General features: G+C 38.7%; 1 protein-coding gene across 1 annotated transcript in view; it reads left to right on the top strand.

Moving 5' to 3' along the window:
• Window positions 1-17,426, top strand: part of SEC63 (SEC63 homolog, protein translocation regulator) — a 65,200-nt gene extending 47,774 nt beyond the window's left edge. Inside the window, 6 exon segments of the mRNA XM_032650869.1 lie at window positions 4,647-4,706; window positions 4,912-5,085; window positions 9,186-9,344; window positions 11,115-11,237; window positions 16,764-16,862; window positions 17,349-17,426. Of these exon segments, the coding sequence (XP_032506760.1) occupies window positions 4,647-4,706; window positions 4,912-5,085; window positions 9,186-9,344; window positions 11,115-11,237; window positions 16,764-16,862; window positions 17,349-17,426 (693 nt within the window).
• Window positions 17,427-22,168: the final 4,742 nt, after the last annotated feature.

A 22,168-nucleotide genomic window follows, 5' to 3' on the forward strand; every position in this document is an offset into this window, starting at 1 on the left:
TGATTTCTTCTGTGATCTCTTGGTTATTTAGTAATGTATTGTTTAACCTCTACGTGTTTGTGTTTTTTCTGTTTTTTTCCGTTATGGATTTCTAATCTCAAAGCATTGTGGTCAGAAAAGATGCTTGATATGATTTCAATTTTCTTAAATTTACTGAGGCTTGATTTATGACCCAAGATGTGATCTATCCTGGAGAATGTTCCGTGTGCACTTGAGAAGAAAGTGTAATCTGCTGTTTTTGGATGGAATGTCCTATAAATATCAATTAAATCTATCTGGTCTATTGTGTCATTTAAAGCTTGTGTTTCCTTATTAATTTTCTGTTTGGATGATCTGTCCATTGGTGTAAGTGAGGTGTTAAAGTCCCCCACTGTTACTGTGTTACTGTCGATTTCCTCTTTTATAGCTGTTAGCAGTTGCCTTATGTATTGAGGTGCTCCTGTGTTGGATGCATATATAATTACAATTGTTATATCTTCTTCTTGGATTGATCCCTTGATCATTATGTAGTGTCCTTCCTTGTCTCTTGTAATGTTGTTTATTTTAAAGTCTATTTTATCTGATAAGAGTATTGCTACTCCACCTTTTTTTTTTTTCCCCGTACGTGGGCCTCTCACTGCTGTGGCCTCTCCCGCTGCCGGAGCACAGGCTCCGGACGCACAGGCCCAGCGGCCATGGCTCACGGGCCCGGCTGCTCCGCGGCATGTGGGATCCTCCCGGACTGGGGCACAAACCCACATCCCCTGCATCAGCAGGCAGACTCTCAACCACTGCGCCACCAGGGAAGCCCTCCAGCTTTCTTTTGATTTCTGTTTGCATATCTTTTTCATCCCCTCACTTTCAGTCTGTGTGCGTCCCTAGGTCTGAAGTGGGTCTCTTGTAGACCGCACATATGAGAGTCCTGTTTTTTGTATCCATTCAGCGATCCTATGTCTTTTGGTTGGAGCATTTAGTCCATTCACGTTTAAGGTAATTATCGATATGTATGTTCCTCTGACCATTTTCTTAATTGCTTTGGGTTGGTTTTTGTAGGTCCTTTTCTTCTCTTGTGTTTCCCACTTAGGGAAGTTCCTTTAGCATTTGTTGTAGAGATGGTTTGGTGGTGCTGAATTCTCTTAGCTTTTGCTTATCTGTAAAGCTTTTGATTTCTCCATCGAATCTGAATGAGATCCTTGCTGGGTAGAGTCATGTTGGTTTTAAGTTCTTCCTGTTTATCACTTTAAATATATCATGGCACTCCCTTCTGGCTTGTAGAGTTTCTGCTGAGAAATCAATTGTTAACCTTATGGGAGTTCCCTTGTATGTTATTTGTCATTTTTCCCTTGTTGCTTTCAGTAATTTTTCTTTGTCTTTCATTTTTGTCAATTTGATTACTTTTGTGTCTCGGCGTGTTTCTCCTTGGGTTTATCCTGCCTGGGACTCTCTGCACTTCCTGGACTTGGGTGGCTATTTCCTTTCCCACGTTAGGGAAGTTTTCAACTATAATCTGTTCAAATATTTTCTCGAGTCCTTTCTCTCTCTCTTCTCCTTCTGGGACCCCTGTAATGCGAATGTTGTCCCATTTAATGTTGTCCCACAGGTCTCTTAGGCTGTCTTCATTTCTTTTCATTCTTTTTTCTTTATTCTGTTCTGCTGCAGTGAATTCCACCATTCTGTCTTCCAGGTCACTTATGCGTTCTTCTGCCTCAGTTATTCTGCTATTGATTCCTTCAAGTGTATTCTTCATTTTAGTTATTGTATTGTTCATCTCTGTTTGTTCTTTAATTCTTCTAGGTGTTTGTTCTTTAGTTCTTCTAGGTCTTTGTTAAACATTTCTTGCATCTGCTCAATCTTTGCCTCCATTCTTTGTCCAAGGTCCTGGATCATCTTCACTATCATTATTCTGAATTCTTTTCTGGAAGGTTGCCTATCTCCGCTTTATTTAGTTGTTTTTCTGGGGTTTAATCTTGTTCCTTCATGTGGTACAAAGTCCTCTGCCTTTTCATTTTGTCTGTCTTACTGTGAAGGTGGTTTTCCTTCCACGGGCTGCAGCATTGTAGTTCTTCTTGCTTCTGCTGTCTGCCCTCTACCTGCTTCTTTTTAGTCAATTCTTGAGAATGTACTCCCTTTTATTTTTATTTTAAAAAGTACAGTAAAATTAGCTTTTTTTCCCTAATTATGTGAAAAATTCATGCTGTGTGGGGAAAAAAATTTAGGCAATACAGAAAAGTATAGGAAGAAATAAAAATCACCTAAAATTCTACCACTCTGAGATCATCAGTTTTGAAGCTCATACCTTTAGCTAGCCTAAAGCATGAATACCCACAGAGTTAAATGATATTTTTTATCATGGATCCCTTATCTCACTCCTGCTCCCTCAGGAAACCTCCGTGTCATACCCAGATGACCAGAATTCAGTCTTGTGTAAATCTTTTTGTACCTTTCTCCATGCTCATGTTTACTATCTGGACCTTTTCAGTGCATATATGTACATGCATGTATATGTATACTGGTAGTTTTCTCATTCTTTTTCATTAAATCCAGTAATAATGTATATGTTTCCTGCATCTTGTTTTTCTCAGTTTCTGTTACATATTTATATTACCTCCCAAGCCAAGTATAACTCCCAAGTTTCAACTACAGTCGTAACTCATTTTTAATAGACTGTAGTATTTCAGCTCAGTTTTATTCAGCCAGTGGTAGATTTTAGCCTATTCTACTCTGAGATCTATTGGCATCTGTAGGAAACCTATGCTACCTTTTTTTTTGTTTTGTTTTGTTTTGTGTGTGTTTTTTTGCGGTACGCAGGCCTCTCACTGCTGTGGCCTCTCCTGCTACGGAGCACAGGCTCCGGATGCACAGGGCCAGTGGCCATGGCTCACGGGCCTAGCCGCTCCATGGCATGTGGGATCCTCCCAGACCGGGTCATGAACCTGTGTCCCCTGTATCGGCAGGCGGACTCTCAACCACTGTGCCAGCAGGGAAGCCCACCTATGCTACCTTTAAAACCCATGTCTAGAACCTCTGGTAGGAAAAGCATATTTTGTAGTAGGACATATCAAATCAAAGATACTGATTTTATGGTAGCAAGTGGTAAGGAAGCATTTGTATCATGGACTCTGGATGAGAGGTGCCTCCTGGGAGAAGAGGAAGCTCTAAGCCAGTGGCCAGGATTGGGTTTAGAATCTAGACTTACACTGCCTACAGGCTTTGAAATTCCCAGCCTGAGAAATGAGCACAAAATTGGCCTTGGGCTGTTGACACTTCTCAGGTAATTAGTAAAAGAAAAAGCAAAAGTGCCCTGGAGGAAGGGAAAGAATCAAGTATTTATCTTTCAGTTCTTGCATCAGTTGTATCTCAGCATAATTAAGCATTAGAACCCAACTAATAAGTGAAGAAATGAAGTAGAGATAATAGAATTAGGCTAGAGGCTGGCAGACTTTTTCCATAAAGGTCCAATTATTAAATAATATGTTCAGGACTTCCCTGGTGGCACAGTGGTTAAGAATCCACCTGGTAATGCAGGGGAAATGGGTTCGAGCCCTGGTCCAGGAAGATCCCACATGCTGCAAAGCAAATAAGCCCGTGAGCCACAACTACTGAGCCTGCACTCTAGAGCCCGTGAGCCACAACTACTGAAGCCCGCGTGCCTCGAGCCCATGGTCCATAACAAAAGAAGCCACAGCAATGAGAAGCCCGCGCACCAAAACAAAGAGCAGCCCTCACCCACCGCATCTAGAGGAAGCCTGCGCATAGCAACGAAGACCCAACGCAGCCAAAAATAAATTAATTAGTTTAAAAAAATTGATATGTTCGGTTTTTACAGGCCATACAGTCTCTGTAGCAACTGCTGAACTCACAAATGGGCCTAGTTGTGTTCTAATAAAACTTTGTTTAAAAAGCAGACAGTGAGCCATAGTTTGCTGACTGATGCATTAGGCCAACAGTTTGAGCCCAACAGTTATTGTTTTCACTTGTTAGTTTTAATAATTCTAGGGAGTTTATGAAACACAACCCATATCACTTGTCATCTTCTAGTATAGATTCTTGCTAAATTCTTACTGGATTTCAAATCCTAAATTTATAGCTTCTGCACTGATTCTAAATGGATTATTTGGTGGGTGGGTATGTCTTTAGGATATGTAGATTTGGTGTTCCACTTCTTAGTTATATCTAAGTTATATCAGTTATATCAACAATATCACTTAAAATCATAAATAAACTAATATTGGTCTCGTGAAGTTTTAATGTTAGAGAATAATGTAATATATTCAAATTCTCATAACTTTAAAATAGTCATGTCTTATTACTATTAGAATAAAAGTAAAAATTTAAATTATGAAATATGACTGACTTATCATGAGTTTACATATTTTAAGGCATTGCATTTATAAATTTAAGTAGAATGTACTTCTCAAAATATATTCAAGACAGATGTGAGATATTTCAGAAGGTAACTTCTAAAGCATCATTTAGTGATTGCTAAATTTGCACACATACATCATTTAGTAATTGCTTCGAGTCTCCTGTCTATCCATGGTTTTGTCCCCACCCCCTGCAATTGTCAGCAGTTAAAAAACTTACTGATAACATATATTGAAAGATTGCTTTATCAAAAGATAAATATAGGTTGACAGACTTTATATTTTTCTTCTCGCTACCTGTAGGAAGTATTTGAAAAGGAGCAGTCCATCTGTGCTGCAGAGGAACAGCCAGCAGAAGATGGGGTAAAAACTTCAGTTTTCCTATCTATCTTTCATGGTGAAATAACTGTTTTGTTTAGTTCTCTGATTGATTTATATTGCTGTGGGAGAGTAATTCACTTTACTACAACATTTATTAGTTTAGTCATTTCCATCTAAAATTTACTATGACTTCCAAATGAAACTAGTGCTACAGCTTCTGAGTGTGCATGTGTGTTGTGATTTACAGCAGGGTGATACTAACAAGAACAGAACGAAAGGAGGATGGCAACAGAAGAGTAAAGGACCCAAGAAAACTGCTAAATCAAAAAAAAAGAAACCTTTAAAAAAAAAACCTACACCTGTGCCCTTATCACAACCAAAGCAACAGAAACAAAAGCAGGCTAATGGAGTCGTTGGGAGTGTAAGTTTATTATCTTATGTAAAGATTATTTTTATTATCATCTTTATTGAGGTCTAACATACACTAAAATGTTCAAATCTTTTTTTTTTTTTTTTTTTTTTTTTTTTGTGCGGTACGCGGGCCTCTCACTGTTGTGGCCTCTCCCGTTGCGGAGCACAGGCTCTGGACGCGCAGGCTCAGCGGCCATGGCTCACGGGCCTAGCCACTCCGCGGCATGTGGGATCTTCCCGGACTGGGGCACTAACCCGTGTCCCCTGCATTGGCAGGCGGACTCTCAACCACCGCGCCACCAGGGAAGCCCCTAAAATGTTCAAATCTTATGTGTACAGCTCCTGAAGTTTTACAATTGTGTGTACCCATGATACCCAGATCAAGATATAAAACCTTACCAGCACCCTAAAAGGCTCTCTTGTACCCTTCTCAGTCAGTGACCCCTCCATCCACCCCCACGGCCTTCCCCACTATTCTGACTGTTAGGACCATAGATTAGTTTTGCCTGTTCTTAAAATTCCTGTAAGTGGAATTGTTTGGCTGCTTTCATTCAACGTAGTGTCTTTGACATTCATCTATACAGTGTGTAGTAGCAGCTGTGTGTGTGTGTGTGTGTGTGTGTGTGTGTGTGTGTGAGAGAGAGAGAGAGAGAAAGAGAGATTCCATTATATGAATATACCACAGTTTCTTTTTTTTTTTTTTTTTTTTTATGCGTTACGCGGGCCTCTCACTGCTGTGGCCCCTCCCGTTGCGGAGGACAGGCTCCGGACGCGCAGGCCCAGCGGCCATGGCTCACGGGCCCAGCCGCTCCGCGGCATGTGGGATCCTCCCAGACCGGGGCACGAACCCGTGTCCCCTGCATCGGCAGGCAGACTCTCAACCACTGCGCCACCAGGGAAGCCCAGATGTTCGCTTTTGTACTTGTCATTTTGTGGACATTCATTTTTCTTGGGTATGTACCTAGCAGTGGAATTGCTGGGTCGTAAAATAGGTGTATGTTTAACTTGTTGAAAGAGCCCATTTTCTGAAGTTGTACCATTTTTTGGTCCTACCAGCAAAATATGAGTCCCGTTCCACCCTCACCAATACTTGGTTTTACCGTTCTTTTTTATTTTAGCCACTGTGATGGATTTGTGGTGGTATCTGTGTGTGTGTGTGTGTGTGTGTGTGTGTGTGTGTTTGTGTGTTTCCTGTGTGTAGTTTTATTTACCTGATGACTAATGATATTGAGCACCTTTCATGTGCATAGTGGCCATTTGGATATCCTCTTTTATTTTGGGGTTGTTTTTCTTCTTATGGATTTGTAGGATTCCTTTATGTATCCTGGATATGAGTCCCTTTTAGCTCTCTTAATGGAGCTTTTGATGGTTCTTAATTTTAATAAAGTCTGTTTCATCAGTCTTTATGGTTAGTGCTTTCGTGTCCTGTTAGAGACATCTTTGCCTATCCCAAGGACACAGGGAACGGAAGATATTTTTGTTTTCTTCTATGAGTATTATTATTTTACTCGTTAAATTTAGCTCTGTGTTATATCTTTTTTTTTTTTTTTAAATTTATTTATTTATTATTTTTGGCTGCATTGGGTCTTCATTGTTGCGTGTGGGCTTTCTCTAGCTGCCGCGAGCAGGGGCTGCTCCTCCTTGTGGTGCACGGGCTTCTCATTGAAGTGGCTTCTCTTGTTTCGCAGCACGGACTCTAGGCACGCGGGCTTCAGTAGTTGCGGCTCGTGGGCTCTAGAGCGCAGCCTCAGTAGCTGTGATGCAAGGGCTTAGTTGCTCCGCGGCATGTGGGACCTTCCTGGACCAGGGCTCGAACCCGTGTCCGCTGCATTGGCAGGCAGATTCTTAACCACTGTGCCACCAAGGAAGCCCTCTGTGTTATATCTTAAATTTTTGTGAATAGTGTGAGATTGGGATTATGGACCACTTACTTTAGCACCATTTATTGGAAAGATCATTCTTTCCTCTCTGAATTGCAATAGTGATTTGTTGTAAAAAAGTTGCCATTAAGTGTATATGTGCAAATCTGTTTATGGACTTTCTAGTCCATTCCACTGATTATTTGTCTCTTCTTGTGCCAGTACCACACTGTCTTAATTATTGTGGCTTTATTTTAACTCTTAAAATATGGTCATGTAAGTCCTCAAACTCTTATTTTACTTCTTCAAAATTGTCTTGACTATTTTAGGTCCTTTGCATTTCCAGCTAAAATTTTAGAATAAGCTTGAGAATTTCCACCCAAAAAAAGCTGCTGGAATTCATATTGGTATTGTGTTTACTCTGTGGTTCAGTATGGGAAGAATTCACAGGTTAACAGTATTGACTCTTTTTATTCATAATTATGCTTTATCTTTATTAACTGGATCTTCCTTAATTTTTCTCAGCAGTGTTTTGTGATTTCCATTGGCAGAGGATATGACACATCTTTCATTAGATTTACTCCTGTGTGTTTGATCCTTTCTAGTGCTATTGCAAATAACATTAAAAAAATTCATTCTTCAGTGTTTATTGCTGGTGTATAGAAGTGTAGTTGCCTTCTAAATATTACCTTATATCAAGGATTCTTGATGAATTGACAGTAATTCTAACTATTTGTAGGTATTTAAATAAAAAGATTTTCTACATACACAATCGTGCCATCTGGGAATAAAGACAGCTTTACTTTAATCTTTATGTGGTTTCTTCCTTTCTGCCTTACTGTACTGGCTAGAACTTTCAATGTAATGTTGACTAGAAGTGAAGATGGCAGTCACCCTTTTCTTATTGTTGATCTCATGGAGAAAGCAAACATTATTTCACCACTAAGTATGACGTTAGGTATAGGGTTTTTATAGATATTCTCTATCAGGTTAAGGAGGTGTTCCCTCTATTCCCAGTTTGGTTTTTTATCATGAGATGATTGTATGATTTTTCTCCTTTCTGTTAATGTGACTAATTATACTGATGAATTAAAAAAATTTAAACTGTCCTTGTATTCCTGGAACAAATCTCATTTGCTCATAACATAATATTTTTAAAATATTTATCTGGATTTAGTAATATTTTGTTTAGGATCCCTGCATCTATTTTTATGAGAGAATATTGGTTTGTCATTCTTCTTTCTTGTAATATTCTTGTGAGGTTTTGGATCACGTTTATGCTGGCCTCATTAAACAAGTTAGGGATTATTCTCTCTTTCTTTTTTCTGGAAAGGTGTATAAGATTGGGTTGTTTCTTATTTGGAAGAATTACCTAGAGAAGCCATATGGGCTTGGAGTTTGAAAAAGGATTTAATTGTAGAGTCCATTTATTTAACATATTCCACTTTTTTTCTTATATCAGTTTTAGTAAATTGTGTTTTTCAAGGACTTTGTCCATTTCCTTAAGTTGTCAAATTTATTGACAAAGTTATTCATAATATCCTTATTTTTAATGTCTTTTGGATCTGTAGTTATGTCTCTTTTATTCCTAATATTGGTAATCTGTATTGTCTTTTTTTCTTTGATCAGTCTTGCCTAATAAAATTTATCAATTTTATTAATCTTTTTAAAGAACCAATGTTTGGTTTTGTTTGGGTTTCCCTTTTGCATATCTGCTTTCTCTTTAATTGAATTCTGATCTGTATTATTCACTACTACTTTCATTGCATTTAATTTGCTATTCTTTTTCTTGCTTCTTGAAATGGATTTTGTCTGGGACAGTGACTTTCCTTACTACATTATACTCCTTATTGAAGATGATATTAAATTCCCAAAGCAGTACTATAAACTTCTCATTTCTCCTTCTCAAATAAAATATATTGTATAATTGGTGTTTGTGAAAGATGAGCCATCTTAGCCATTGTGGTAGTATATTTTGTGAATAGAAATAAAATATTTTTGTTTTACAAACTATGAAGACTGAATAAAATAACTGACAAAAAGACAAATAAGCCAAATGTTAAAAAGTCTTCAGTCTGACTCCCACATATTTATACATAAAAATGTTTATAGTTCTCTAAAATTCTGTGTGAATAGTGAAATTGTAATCTTGAGCCAGTTTAATTATAATGACAGTAAATTAGTTTCAGGGACTCAGAATGGTATATTCATTGAGATATTCAGAGCTTTTGTGGTTGCTTTTTCCTTTTAGGAAGCTGCAGTAAAGGAAGATGAAGAAGAAGTTTCTGACAAAGGCAGTGACTCTGAGGAAGAAGAAACCAATAGAGACTCTCAAAGTGAAAAAGATGATGGTAGTGACAGAGACTCTGATAGAGAGCAAGATGAAAAACAAAGCAAGGATGATGAAGCAGTAAGACTTATAAGTTTAAATAATTGGAATTATACCTCTGATGATAGTTTTGGTTTCTATTGTTGTTTTTCCTTTGCTTGCTTACTTTTTTTGCTTGTCTTAAGCAATACCAGTATATTTTATAATCTTATATTACTTTTACAGAATGTTTTTGAGGGATGGTAGTTGTAATTATAAAGAAAAATTATTTCTAACAAGATTGGAAATCCTAATTTTCTTAAATCTTAAATTGTTAGATGGGGTAGGACCTGGGTCTGAGGTGAAGTCAGTTTGTTCTCTTAAGGCAATTTTCTGTGTTATCTGGAAATATGAGTAAGGAAAGGTGGATTATGAAATAGGTAGCAGTTACTTGGAAGAGGATCTCAAAAGTTCCAGGAAATGTTTAGGGTGAAGAAACATTACTGTGGGCTGTAACGCCAAGAAGTTGGTTAAGGTAAAAGCTGACGTTTACGGAATGCCACCTCGTTTCAAGAGGTATATAAGACATTAAGGAAAGGGCTGTCACTAAGGAATTAAGATTGTGAGGGTAAAGGGAATAGAAAAAAATCTCGTGGCATGGCATTAAGTTGCACATGATTTATGAGAAAACTGTAGAAAAGAATATTTGGTGGACAAATAACGGTCCTTAGAGGCTAACTGTAAATTAACTATAACCTGATCAGCCATTTTCTTTATGTTTGTGGTGTTCTTGACTGGGCCATTGATCTAAAAGTAACCCTTATGGTTTAGGAATTTAAAAGAGATTCCCTGAACAGCCTCTGAAGCAAAAGCAGAGGCCAAAAAAAGGAAAAAGTAAAAGGGCAAAGGATAGAGGTATACAGAAATAATGTACTTGCCCTTGGGAATGGTGGGAGAAAAATAAGGATGACTGTTTTTAGCAGTTGCTGGCCCTTGAGTGTTTTTGTACTTTGATAATTAAGTTGATTGCCAGGAAATTAAAACCTATCAAAGAAATTATTCCCCCACCCTTGTTTTGAGAAAGAGTTGACATATTTCTTTCTGACTGTATTAGGGTTAGTAGAGGTGACTAGGTTAGTAGGGTTTTGATAAACTAGTTTCTTCAGATGACCAAAAAATACGTTCATTCAATTGACAAATAATTATACAAATAACAAATAATTACTCATTATCTGTCACACTGCAAGCACTGTGTTAGATGATAGGAATGCAAAGCCAAACGTGCAATAGTTTCTGCCCTTGAATGATAGTAGCCTGATGGAGAAGGCAGACTTGTAAGTAAGCATTATAGTACCAAAGAGACTATGCACGTTGTGCAAGGGGCAGTGATGGCACAAAGGGAGGAGTGATCAACTCAGCTCTGGGGTAGAGGACGATTTGTGGGACTCAGGAACTCATACTTTAGACTTCAGCTGCTCCTGAAAGAATAATGAGTAGGAATTTAACAGGTAGAGAAAAAAGAAAACAAAAATCTAAACAGGGTTTAGGAGGAGTGAAATAGCTGGTGAGGTCAGAGAAGGCTAGGTGGTTGGAAATGACTAGAAGAAAAAGTGCAGGGAGGAAAACAGTGACAGGAGACTGGAGAGACAGGTCCAGATCAGGTCATGATTGGCTGTGTAGTTCATACTAGACGGGTTAGAGTTGATTTATGAAAAGAAGCATTGTAAGTCTGGGGCAGGGAAATGATCAGATTTGTGGGACTGAACTCAGTAGTAGTTAGCATTGTCAGGAATAACATCGGGAAGAAGACGGACACCCCTCAAAATGATTGAAAACATGCTTGATTTCAAAGATTTAATTTTCACTTTACAGGAGTGGCAAGAATTACAACAAAGTATACAGCGAAAGGAGCGAGCTCTGCTGGAAACCAAATCAAAGATAACACATCCTGTTTATAGTCTTTACTTTCCTGAGGTGAGTTATACACAGCCTAGTGTTTTCCTTATTCTATTCAGATATTTCTTAGTTGCTTTTTTTTGTTTGTTTGTTTTTTTTTTTTTTTTTTTTTTTGCGGTATGCGGGCCTCTCACTGCTGTGGCCTCTCCTGTTGCGGAGCACAGGCTCCAGACGCGCAGGCTCAGCGGCCACGGTTCATGGGCCCAGCCGCTCCACTGCGTGTGGGATCTTCCCAGACTGGGGCACGAACCCGTGTCCCCTGCATCGGCAGGCGGACTCTCAACCACTGCGCCACCAGGGAAGCCCTTAGTTGCTTTTTAATCTCTCTGTGGTGTGTATTGGCTCAAGCGTGCTGAATGTGGTCTGTTCTTGATAGACCACATTTTTGAAGACTATATTTCAACGTAAATCATTTTTAGTGAATGTGTTGTTTAAAAGGAGGGTTGTTAACTTTTTAAGTACTTCTGTCTTTTCTGCGCCCAGATTACTGAGAGTTGTGCTTAATGATGATTTTTCATTAGCAGTTCAGGCAGTCCTAGTTGGACAAATGCATATTTTGCCTATGACTGTATGGCTGTTATGAATCTCACAATTCTGTCATGTTTTAAATAGGATGAAAATGTTCCTAAATTTTCCCCATGGTTTTTCTCTGAGGGTTCTCTACTGGCCACCTGTAGCCACTAGACTTGCTCCGATAATTGCCCTGGGCCATGGGAAGAGGCAAGCCCATGGCTGAGGGACCCACTAAGTTCAGTAGGAGCCGAGCCCCAAGCTCAGGACAGCTCATGGCAGTGCTGTTTGTTCCCTTGTGCTTGTTTATGTTGTGACTGTGGCCTGTTCAACTTTTGATCTCTTTGATACGCTATGTTGTTTGTCTTTCAGATGAATTTGGGATCTGCTTGATGTATTGCATTTGTGGATGATTTTGTCTGTGGCTAGAGATCAAGGACTGGTTGCCTCTTAGTTTAGCGAAGCTGTTCCGTAGACTGCCTTGCAGCTTTGCCACAGAACCTTGTGCTTACCACTCATGTTTGGCAGGTGATTTCATGTATAAATCTGCTTTCTGCTCTAGAACATCAATCTCTAGTTGCTGGGGGCTGCTGAAGGCAAATTCCTAAGTGATTTGGCTCTCCTAATAATAAATGAGTGGCTCTGCACAGACTTTTGTTTTGACTTGGAGAGAAGTCAGACCAGGATTCCATCTTACTGTGTGCACTGATCTTCTGGCATGTCCTGAGCTATAGCCCATCTGTTAGGGGCATTTTGCCCATTGCAGTGTAGTCTGCCAACACCAAAGCTCCTGAAATCAAGCGAATAAATTCCACTCATTGATTGGTTTTAAAAGTACCATGGGGGCTTCCCTGGTGGCACAGTGGTTGAGAGTCTGCCTGCCGATGCCGGGGACACGGGTTCGTGCCCCGGTCTGGGAAGATCCCACATGCCGCGGAGCAGCGGGGTCCGTGAGCCATGGCCACTGAGCCTGCGCGTCCGGAGCCTGTGCTCCGCAATGGGAGAGGCCACAACAGTGAGAGGCCCACGTACCACAAAAAAAAAAAAAGGTACCATGGGATGCTGTAAGCTGCATAATTTGTACCCTTATAATAGACAGCTTCATTTTAGACCATGCTTAGTTAATAAGCAAAGCATTCATTTACTCCCTTAGAACATTTTAGCAGTGAAAATGCCTTCTTGTAATTTCATCTACATGGTAAATATCTCAAAGTGTCATTTATCAGATAAACTTTATTTAGGATTTTCCTAACATCTACCTGTCTACCTTCCCATGTACCTACCTAACCACCATACTACCCCCTTAAATTACTTAAAGTTTTATGTTAATAATTGACTTACATGTTAATTGCAGCTCATATGTTTAATAAGTTAAGAATGGTTGGGAATCTCACACAACAGAAACAGTTTTGTTTAAAGTGCAAATAACTCATGGTAGAACATCTTTTCCACTTTCACCGTGTGCATCAAGAGAGCGTAGGTGCAGTGCCATAGATTGATAGTCACTAGCTTCTTTTTTTTTTTTTACACAACAGATCTCTTTTTTTTAAAAAATTTTATTTATTTATTTAGGCTGCATTGGGTCTTTGTTGCTGTATGCGGGCTTTCTCTAGTTGCGGTGAGCAGGGACTACTCTCTGTTGAGTTGCGTGGGCTTCTCATTGCTGTGGCTTCCCTTGATGCGGAGAACGAGCTCTAGACACGTGGGCCTCAGTAGTTGTGGCTTGCAGGCTCTAGAGTGCAGGCTCAGTAGTTGTGGCACACGGGCTCAGTTGCTCCACCGCATGTGGGATTTTCCCAGAACAGGGCTCAAACCTGTGTCCCCTGCACTGGCAGGTGGATTCTTAACCACTGCGCCACCAGGGAAGTCCCAGATAGTCACTAGCTTCTTAATAAATAGTATTCTTGAGTGAATCTCATTTTAATCAAATAGCATGCGTGGGGGGTGGAGGGTGGGAGGCATTCTTTAAGTGGAGATAAAGAATAAATGCACATTTTGAATATACCCCTCTGCTTCTCATATTAATAATACATGTTCTGGTAATGATATTTCTGATAATGAAATGTCAGACCACTTAAATAGTAGAGATGTTTACCTCATTTCATTAATAATCATAACTTTAAAAATTATTATTGATATATAGTTGAAATACAACATCACATTAGTTTCAGGTATACCATATAGTGAGTTGACATTTGCATACATTATGAAATGGTCACCACAATAAGTCTAGTAACCATCTGTTCCCATACAGAGTTATTACAATATTATTGATCATATTCCTTATGCTGTATATTACATCCCCATGGCTTATTTATTTTATAACTAGAGGTTTGTACTTCTTAATCTCCTTCGCTTATTTCTCCCCCTACCCCCACCCCTCTGGCAACTACTGGTTTGTTCTCTATATCTGTGAGTATGTTTTCATTTTGTTTTGTTTTTTAGATTCTACAAATAAGTGAGATCATATGGTATTTGTCTTTCTCTCACTTCACTTAACATGATATCCTCTAGGTCCATCCACATTGTTTCAAATGTCAAGATTTCGATTCTTTTTTTATGGCTAAGTAATATTCCATTGTATATATGTACCACATCTTCTTTGTCCATTCATCCATCAATGGATACTTCAGTTGCTACCATATCTTTTTTTTTTTTGCGGTACGCGGGCCTCTCACTGTTGTGGCCTCTCCCGTTGCGGAGCACAGGCTCCGGACGCGCAGGCTCAGCAGCCATGGCTCACGGGCCCAGCCGCTCCACGGCATGTGGGATCTTCCCAGACCGGGGCACAAAGCCGTGTCCCCTGCATCGGCAGGCGGACTCTCAACCACTGCGCCACCAGGGAAGCCCCATATCTTGACTACTGTAAATAATGATGAGGTGAATTACTGTGTACATACCTTTTCAAATTAGCAACTTTGTTTTCTTGGGGTAAATTGCCAGAAGTGAAATTGCTGAATCATATGGTAGTTGTATTTTTAATTTTTTGAGGATCCTCCATACTGTTTTCCATAGTGGCTATATAAATGTAACTGTAATTTTATTGTGCTCTGTGTCCTAGCCAGTTTAACAGATATTTTATTTGTATTATCTCGGTTTATCTTCACAACACAGTGTGAGGTAGGCATTCATTACTTAACAGAGAAAAAAGTGAGGTTTAGAGAAGTGAAATAATCAGGTCTGGATGGCTTTAAAACAGGCATTGGCAAACTACTGCCTACAGACAAATCTGCCTCCTGGCCTGTTTTGTAAATGAAGTTTTATTGGAACAGAGTCACACTCATTCCTTTTGCAATACAGTGGCAGAGTTGAGTAGTTGCAGCAGAGACTCTTTGGCTCACAAAGGCCAGATGTTTATACAGTTGGCCCTCGGTGTGTGTGGGTTCTGCATCTGCAAATACAGAGGGCCAACTGTACCATGACACTTTATGTAAGAGACTTGAACATCTATGAATTTTGGTATCCTGGAGGTGGCGTGGTCCTGGAACCAATCTCCTGTGAGGTACAACTGAACTCCATTTTGAGTCTGTTACGTTTTACCCATTTTGTGTGTGCAAAACACTCATAGATGAACATATATATACACATATACCTGTTGTGGTAGTCTTAACCCTTGGGTTGAGCAGAAGTTGGGTTAATCATGCACTTGTGATCTGTTATTCTGCTTATTAATGTTGCAGTGCCTTGTAGTTTAAGGCATTTAAACAAAAACTTTTAGCTGAACTTAGTGTAGCATTATTAGAAAGATAATAAAACAAATTTTAATATCTTAGGATTGAAATGCAATAGAAAGTGCAAGTGTTTTTGGCTTAGAAACAAACATTTTTCCTACGAAACTATTTTCAGTAAAAGTTATTTTTTTTAACCTTCTTTTGGATAATTGAGACTTTAGAATAGTCTATTGTTTTTTTGGTTGATTATTTGGAATATCCTAGAGTTTATTTTTAGCTACAAAACATTTTTTTTTAAAAGCCATTTTAGAAAGATACTGTCTCTATCCAGTTCTTAAACAGTGGATGTGAAGAAGATGACTGTTTAGTTACTGACCTGTGCTGTAATACAGTGATAGTTGCTGGGCACATTGAAGTTTTGTACTTCCAGACTAGTCTTCTAAGTTTTGTTTTAATAGATTTTTGTCTCCTGTCAGTGCTCTCTGCTACCATTGTGCGTTCTGGTGGCAATTTTTTTACCCAGCTCTTTTTCTGGTCCTAATCTTTTATGAAGTACAACTAAAAATGCTGAGCTTATTAAAATCATGTGCAGTAAAAGGTATAAACAGGCTCTTAGAATCTGAGATGCTCTCTTATGAGTAATGTGTTTTAATATATTAATTTCCGATATTGTTGTAAGTCCGTTCCACTCCTACTTTCTGGCTTTTGCTTATTACTAGGTAACATTACTAAGATTATTTGCTAAATGATATTGTAATAGTTCATACTGTTTTCTTTTTTAGCATATCTTTTGTCATTTACAATTAATCAGGGGTTTTTAATACAGAGGTTCATCAATAGCGTTTAAGGGGCCATTTGAAACACCAAAATTACATACAAAAGTGTTGTGGAGAGCGGATCTACAAATGGTTAACAATTTATTCATTCAGTAAATATTTATTGACATCTATTTTGTACCAGGCACTGAGTCTGTGCTGGGGATACAGCAACGAATAAAACAAGGAAAATACAGTTGGCCCTCCGCATCTGTGGGTTTTGCATCCATGGATTTGACCAACTGTGGATTGAAAATGTTAGGGGGGTACATTCCAGAAAGTTCCAAAAGGCAAAACTTGAATTTGCTGGGCACTGGCATAGCATTTACGTTGTATTAGATATTGTAAGTAATCTAGAGATGAAACAAATCATATGCAAATGCAACACCAGTTTATATAAAGGATGTGAGCATTCATGGATTTTGGTGTCCACATTGTGGGTGTGGGGGGCCGTGTCTGGAACCAGTCCCCCTCAGGTACCAAGGGGTAACCATACCGCTAAAATGAGACAAGGCAAAATTGTATTTCTCTAACTCTTTTTGGTTATTTATATTTATTTTTCTTTGCAGGAAAAACAAGAATGGTGGTGGCTTTATATCGCAGATAGGAAGGAACAGACATTAATATCTATGCCATATCATGTGTGCACACTAAAAGATACGGAAGAGGTAATTATCCAACAACATTATTTAAATATAGAAAGCAGTGTAGAAATCAGTTTATCATATTTGGCTTATTACATTTTATTTAAGACACATTTTATAACTATTCTCTGACATATTTTGGAGGGAGCTCATTGGAAATTTATAACGTACTGAACTACAACTTGGTAGTCTTCTAAAACCTTGCTCTCAACTTATTTTGGGGAGTTTTCACTGTTACTATCTAAGAACACATGCCTTACCTTATCTCCAGAATTTAATTATGTTTTACAAAAATTTATTATTTTTATCCTCTTTGGGTTAGTGCTCAGATATATACCTTTTGTCTTAAAAAACAAATATAAGAACTGGTGATTCGTTTTTTAGAGTGGAATTTTTTGTTACATTGCTTCGTCCGCTGTCAGTGACATCAGTAATATAGCTTTGTGATGAACATATTTTGCCCTTGGATTTTCTTGTTTTTCTTCTTGATTTTTTATGTTATTTTTCTAGGAAGAAGGTTCTGTCTACCCGGACTTGGTGGACAAGAGCAAGGCTTTGAATTTCAAGATCTATGATGATGATTTTTAATCCAAAAAGTTTTTTCCCACCTTTCTAACCAAGTAGTACATGTATGAAGTAGTTTCTTGTTTATTTGACACTTAGAGTTGGTACCAACTTAAGGGTATTTTTGAGAGTAATTTTAACATTTTTTGTGTGTGTGTGCGGTACGTGGGCCTCTCACTGTTGCGGCCTCTCCCGTTGCGGAGCACAGGCTCCGGACGCACAGGCTCAGCGGCCATGGCTCACAGGCCCAGCTGCTCCGTGGCATGTGGGATCTTCCCGGACCAGGGCTCGAACCCGTGTTCCCTGCATTGGCAGGCAGACTCCCAACCACTGCGCCACCAGGGAAGTCCCAGCTATTGATATTTTTGAAGAGTCCAGGCAAGGTATTTTATAGAATATCCCTTAATCTGAATTTGTCTTATTGGTTACTCACGCTTATATTCTTCTCAAATATTTTTGGCAAAAATACTGCGTAGGTGATGTAATAACCTTCTTAGTGCATCACATCAGGGGCACATTATATTAGTTTGCCTGATATTGGTGATATATTATGGTTGATCATTTAGTTAAGTCTTTTCTCTGTTGTAAAAAGTATGTCTTCCTCCAATCTGTGGGGTGATACTTGGACACTATGTGAATACCCTGTTCTCCAACAGTCTTTAACCCACTCATTTTAGCATACGTTGATGATTCCTGCCTGAATCAATTTTTACTATGCTGGCTGTATTCAGTGCAGTTTAATTTTATATTTCTCTTAAGAGGGAAACTGTACATCTTTCAGTGTGTTTGAATCATATTTCTTTGTGTGTCTGTTTGTGACCGTCGTCCATTTTTGTTGGGTTATATTGGTCTTTTAAATTGGTTTTGGGACTTTATTTTTGTTTAAATATTATGAAATCAGCCCTTTGTGATGTGTGTTGCAGATATTTTTCCCCAGTTTGTTTTATTATTGTGGCTGTTTTTATCAAGCAAAAATAGAAATATTTACTCATTTGTTCATCCATTGGTTTATTTGGGTGTTTGATGGTATGATTTAATAGTCTTTTTCTTTTATGATTTGTAGGTTTGATGTTACAGTTAGAGGGGCCAAACTTTGAGATTAATTTAAAAAAAATTCTCCCATGATGTTTTCTAGCTTGTTTTTTTTTTTTATAAATTTATTTATTTTATTTATTTATTTTTGGCTGTGTTGGGTCTTCGTTGCTGGGTGCGGGCTTTCTCTAGTTGCGGTGAACGGGGGCTACTCTCCGTTGCGGTCGTGGGCTTCTCATTGCGGTGGCTTCTCTTGTTGCGGAGCATGGGCTCTAGGCACACGGGCTTCAGTAGTTGTGGCATGCGGGCTCAGTAGTTGTGGCTTGCGGGCTCTAGAGCGCAGGCTCAGTAGTTCTGGCGCACGGGCTTAGTTGCTCTGCGGCATGTAGGATCTTCCCGGACCAGGGTTTGAACCCGTGTCCGCTGCATTGGCAGGCGGATTCTTAACCACTGCGCCACCAAGGAAGCCCTAGCTTGTTTGTTTTAATGGCAAATTTTAATATATAGTCTTGCCAACAAAATCTGGATTTTGGAAAGTGGAGGCAGATTACCAGAACATCTAAATGTCATCATAAAAATGTATTCTTCCTTTGTCCAAGTGGAGTAGAAACTTCTAAGAGTTCGTAAATTTTTGTATTTGAAGTTCATTAGTATATGATAGGAAATAACGTGTCTTTTTGACCTTGTAAGGCATTGGACATCTGTAAAGAAAAAAACGTATTTCTCCCATGTGTTTCTCCTTTACTCTAACACTACTGCCACACTCTGAACACTTCTGATACCAGTTTGTGGGCTTTTCCCCGCACCAAGCAATTTGCTGTGACACCAGCTGAGTGTCCTGTGGTTTAACTCAGTGCTGACACTGTCTACCTGTATATCTACCTCAGGTTAAGGGTTCAGTCCCACAAGACTGCTGTTCGTTCCCCCGCTCTCCATCTTTAGATGCTAGTCACAAGTCCCAGGTTGTCACCTATACTTCTGACCAACTGGCTGTAAATCGTGGTTCCCATGATCCCCCTCCTTGGGTTCAATAATTTGCTAGAATGGCTCACAGAATTCAAGGAAACATATTTACCAGTTTATTATGAAAATAATATGATAAGGGATATAGATGAATATCCAGATGGAAGAAATACCTAGGGCAGGGTATGTGGGAAGGGGCATGGAGCTTCCATACTCTTTCTGAGCAATCCACTCTCCCAGCACTTGCACATGTTCACCAACTCGGAAGCTTCCAGAACCCCTACTTCGGGGATTTTTATGGAGGCTTTATCACAAAGGCATAATTGATCATTAATTCAGTTTCCAGCCCTTCTCTGGAGACTGGGGGCGTGGGACTAAAAGTTCTAAGCCTCTCATCATGGTTTGGGCTTTCTGGTGACCAGTCCTCATCTAGGAGCCCACCAAGAGCCACCTCATTAGAAGAGAACTCATTCTTATCCAGGAAATTCCAAGGGATTTATAAGCTCAGTGTCAGGAACCAGAGTCAAAGACCAAATATTAGAACAAAAGATGCTCCTTGTGCTCTTATCACTTAGGAAATTACAGGGGTTTGAGGAGCTCTTTACCTGGAACCGAGGGCAGAGACCAATGTATATATTTTCTATTATCTCACAGCATTTGTCGTAGAAATAAGAAAATTTGGCAAGAACTCTTTCCTCTCTGGTGAAGCCTATTTTAGTCCATTTCATTTATTTTACTTTTATACCCAACTTCATTTCTTCAAGTTGTCAAGATGTGATCAGGTCAACATAGAACTTGGTCGCTTTAAATATGCTTTCTTGAATTGTGGAGATAGAAATTGACCCCATCAATTCTGCCTCTTTTTGTTTTCTTTTTGTATAGTATATATATGACATAAACGTCATATATGTGTGTATTTGTTGTTGTTAGAACTTTTGTAACATTTATTAGGACCTCCTGTGTCATCTGAGTAAACCCTAGCTATTAAATACTCTGGTCTAAATATTTTAGGAGTGAGCTGTTGTTTCTTCCACTCCTCAAAATACAGATTTTAAGTGCTGATTTTATATTCTAGGTAGAACTGAAGTTTCCTGCACCAGGAAAGCCTGGAAATTATCAATATACAGTGTTTCTAAGATCAGACTCCTATATGGGTTTGGATCAGATTAAACCATTGAAGGTAAGAATAATGACTATGCATTGCATATGGTTGTCTGTTTGAACAAGTGCTTAATATACTGGGGAAGGTTTTCTAGTTTTGAAATGTAGAATAATAGAAAAAGAGGTCATCTCATACTTTTAGGTAATATACTTGATGGACTACTCTTTCAATAATAAACTTAAGTTGTATTAACAGAGTGTAATGATTTAGAACCTTGAGTATAACTTACGTGATACATTTTAATGTGCTGTAATATGCTGTAACTTTACAGGGCCTCACCAAATGGGTTCTGTTTTCTTTAAAAAGGACATGTGTTTTCCCACAGATTCCATTGTAGTGTTTATTGATTTCCAAAACTAATTTGTTTTTGATCATTTTAGAGGATACATTTGTGTATCATTTGGAGCACACTCCCATCAGTGTTTACTGTTTCACTTGAGCTTTTTATAAGAGGCATGCTATTGTGTTAGAGAGATTGTGCTGAAGAAATATTGTTGCACTGTATACTGGAGACCTAAGAGAAGGGAGCCAGCAAAGACATACCTTTTTTTCCCCCACGAGAATACTGCATTTCTTTCCATTGGCTGTAGAATGTTACTTCATGAGTCTGGAGGCTGCAAATACCTCTTTGGAAGTCACACTTGAGTTTTTCTTCATCAGCAGAAGACTTATTAAGACATTACTCAGTGTTCTCACTCAAGAATCACAATTATTCATCTTTCGTGCCACAGAATAAATAGTATAAGCTCCTAAAATCAAACTACATTAGAAATGTAACTATACTTACGTGTTAGTAGATTCACCTTTTTATTTCTGGGATGAATATCTGTTCTAAGTATGTTAAATTTAGAGTTAAAAGCATAAAATCTATTTCTTTGTAATTGCTGCAGTCAAAGAAACCTTTTCTTTACCAGGTATTTCTCCCATTATTCCTCCCCAAGTTTCTGAAGTCTACATTTAATTCTTTTTTATAGTTGGAAGTTCATGAGGCTAAGCCTGTGCCGGAAAATCACCCACAGTGGGATACAGCAGTAGAGGGGGATGAAGACCAGGAGGACAGCGAGGGCTTTGAAGATAGCTTTGAGGAAGAGGAAGAAGAGGAGGAAGATGATGACTAAGCAGTACTATGAATGGACCACAGTATTTGCACATATTTGCAAATTTTTGCTGTTTTGGAAGTGTGTAATAAACCAGAAACAGTGCAGAACTGATGTTGAAGGAGGTGTTAGTTCTTTACTAGAAATGGGTGCATAATATAACTAGGCAGTGGTGGTGCCTTGGTACAGTCTGAAAAATGCTTAAGGCTTGTGAAAGCCTTTCAAGTATGGGATGGTGCATTTATTTCATCTGCAAATGATAATAAACCCTTTGTTATAACTGTCCAGAAGTGTGGGCTGTGTATTATCTGATCATTTATGGTCCCAGTGAAAGTAAAGGTACATGAAAAACAGTCTATAAATGAGCGACTTTTCTTTGTTTAGCTTTAGTTTTAACAAATGTTAAAGTATGATAAACACCACAAATGTTTTAAGTAACATCTGCTCAAGTTTTAATCTCTTGGTAAGCTCTATTCACTTATTGACATTTTGCAGTGATACAAGAGTATTTA

Source organism: Phocoena sinus, chromosome 12 (genome assembly GCF_008692025.1).
Source record: "Phocoena sinus isolate mPhoSin1 chromosome 12, mPhoSin1.pri, whole genome shotgun sequence".
Taxonomy (NCBI): Eukaryota; Metazoa; Chordata; class Mammalia; order Artiodactyla; family Phocoenidae; genus Phocoena; species Phocoena sinus.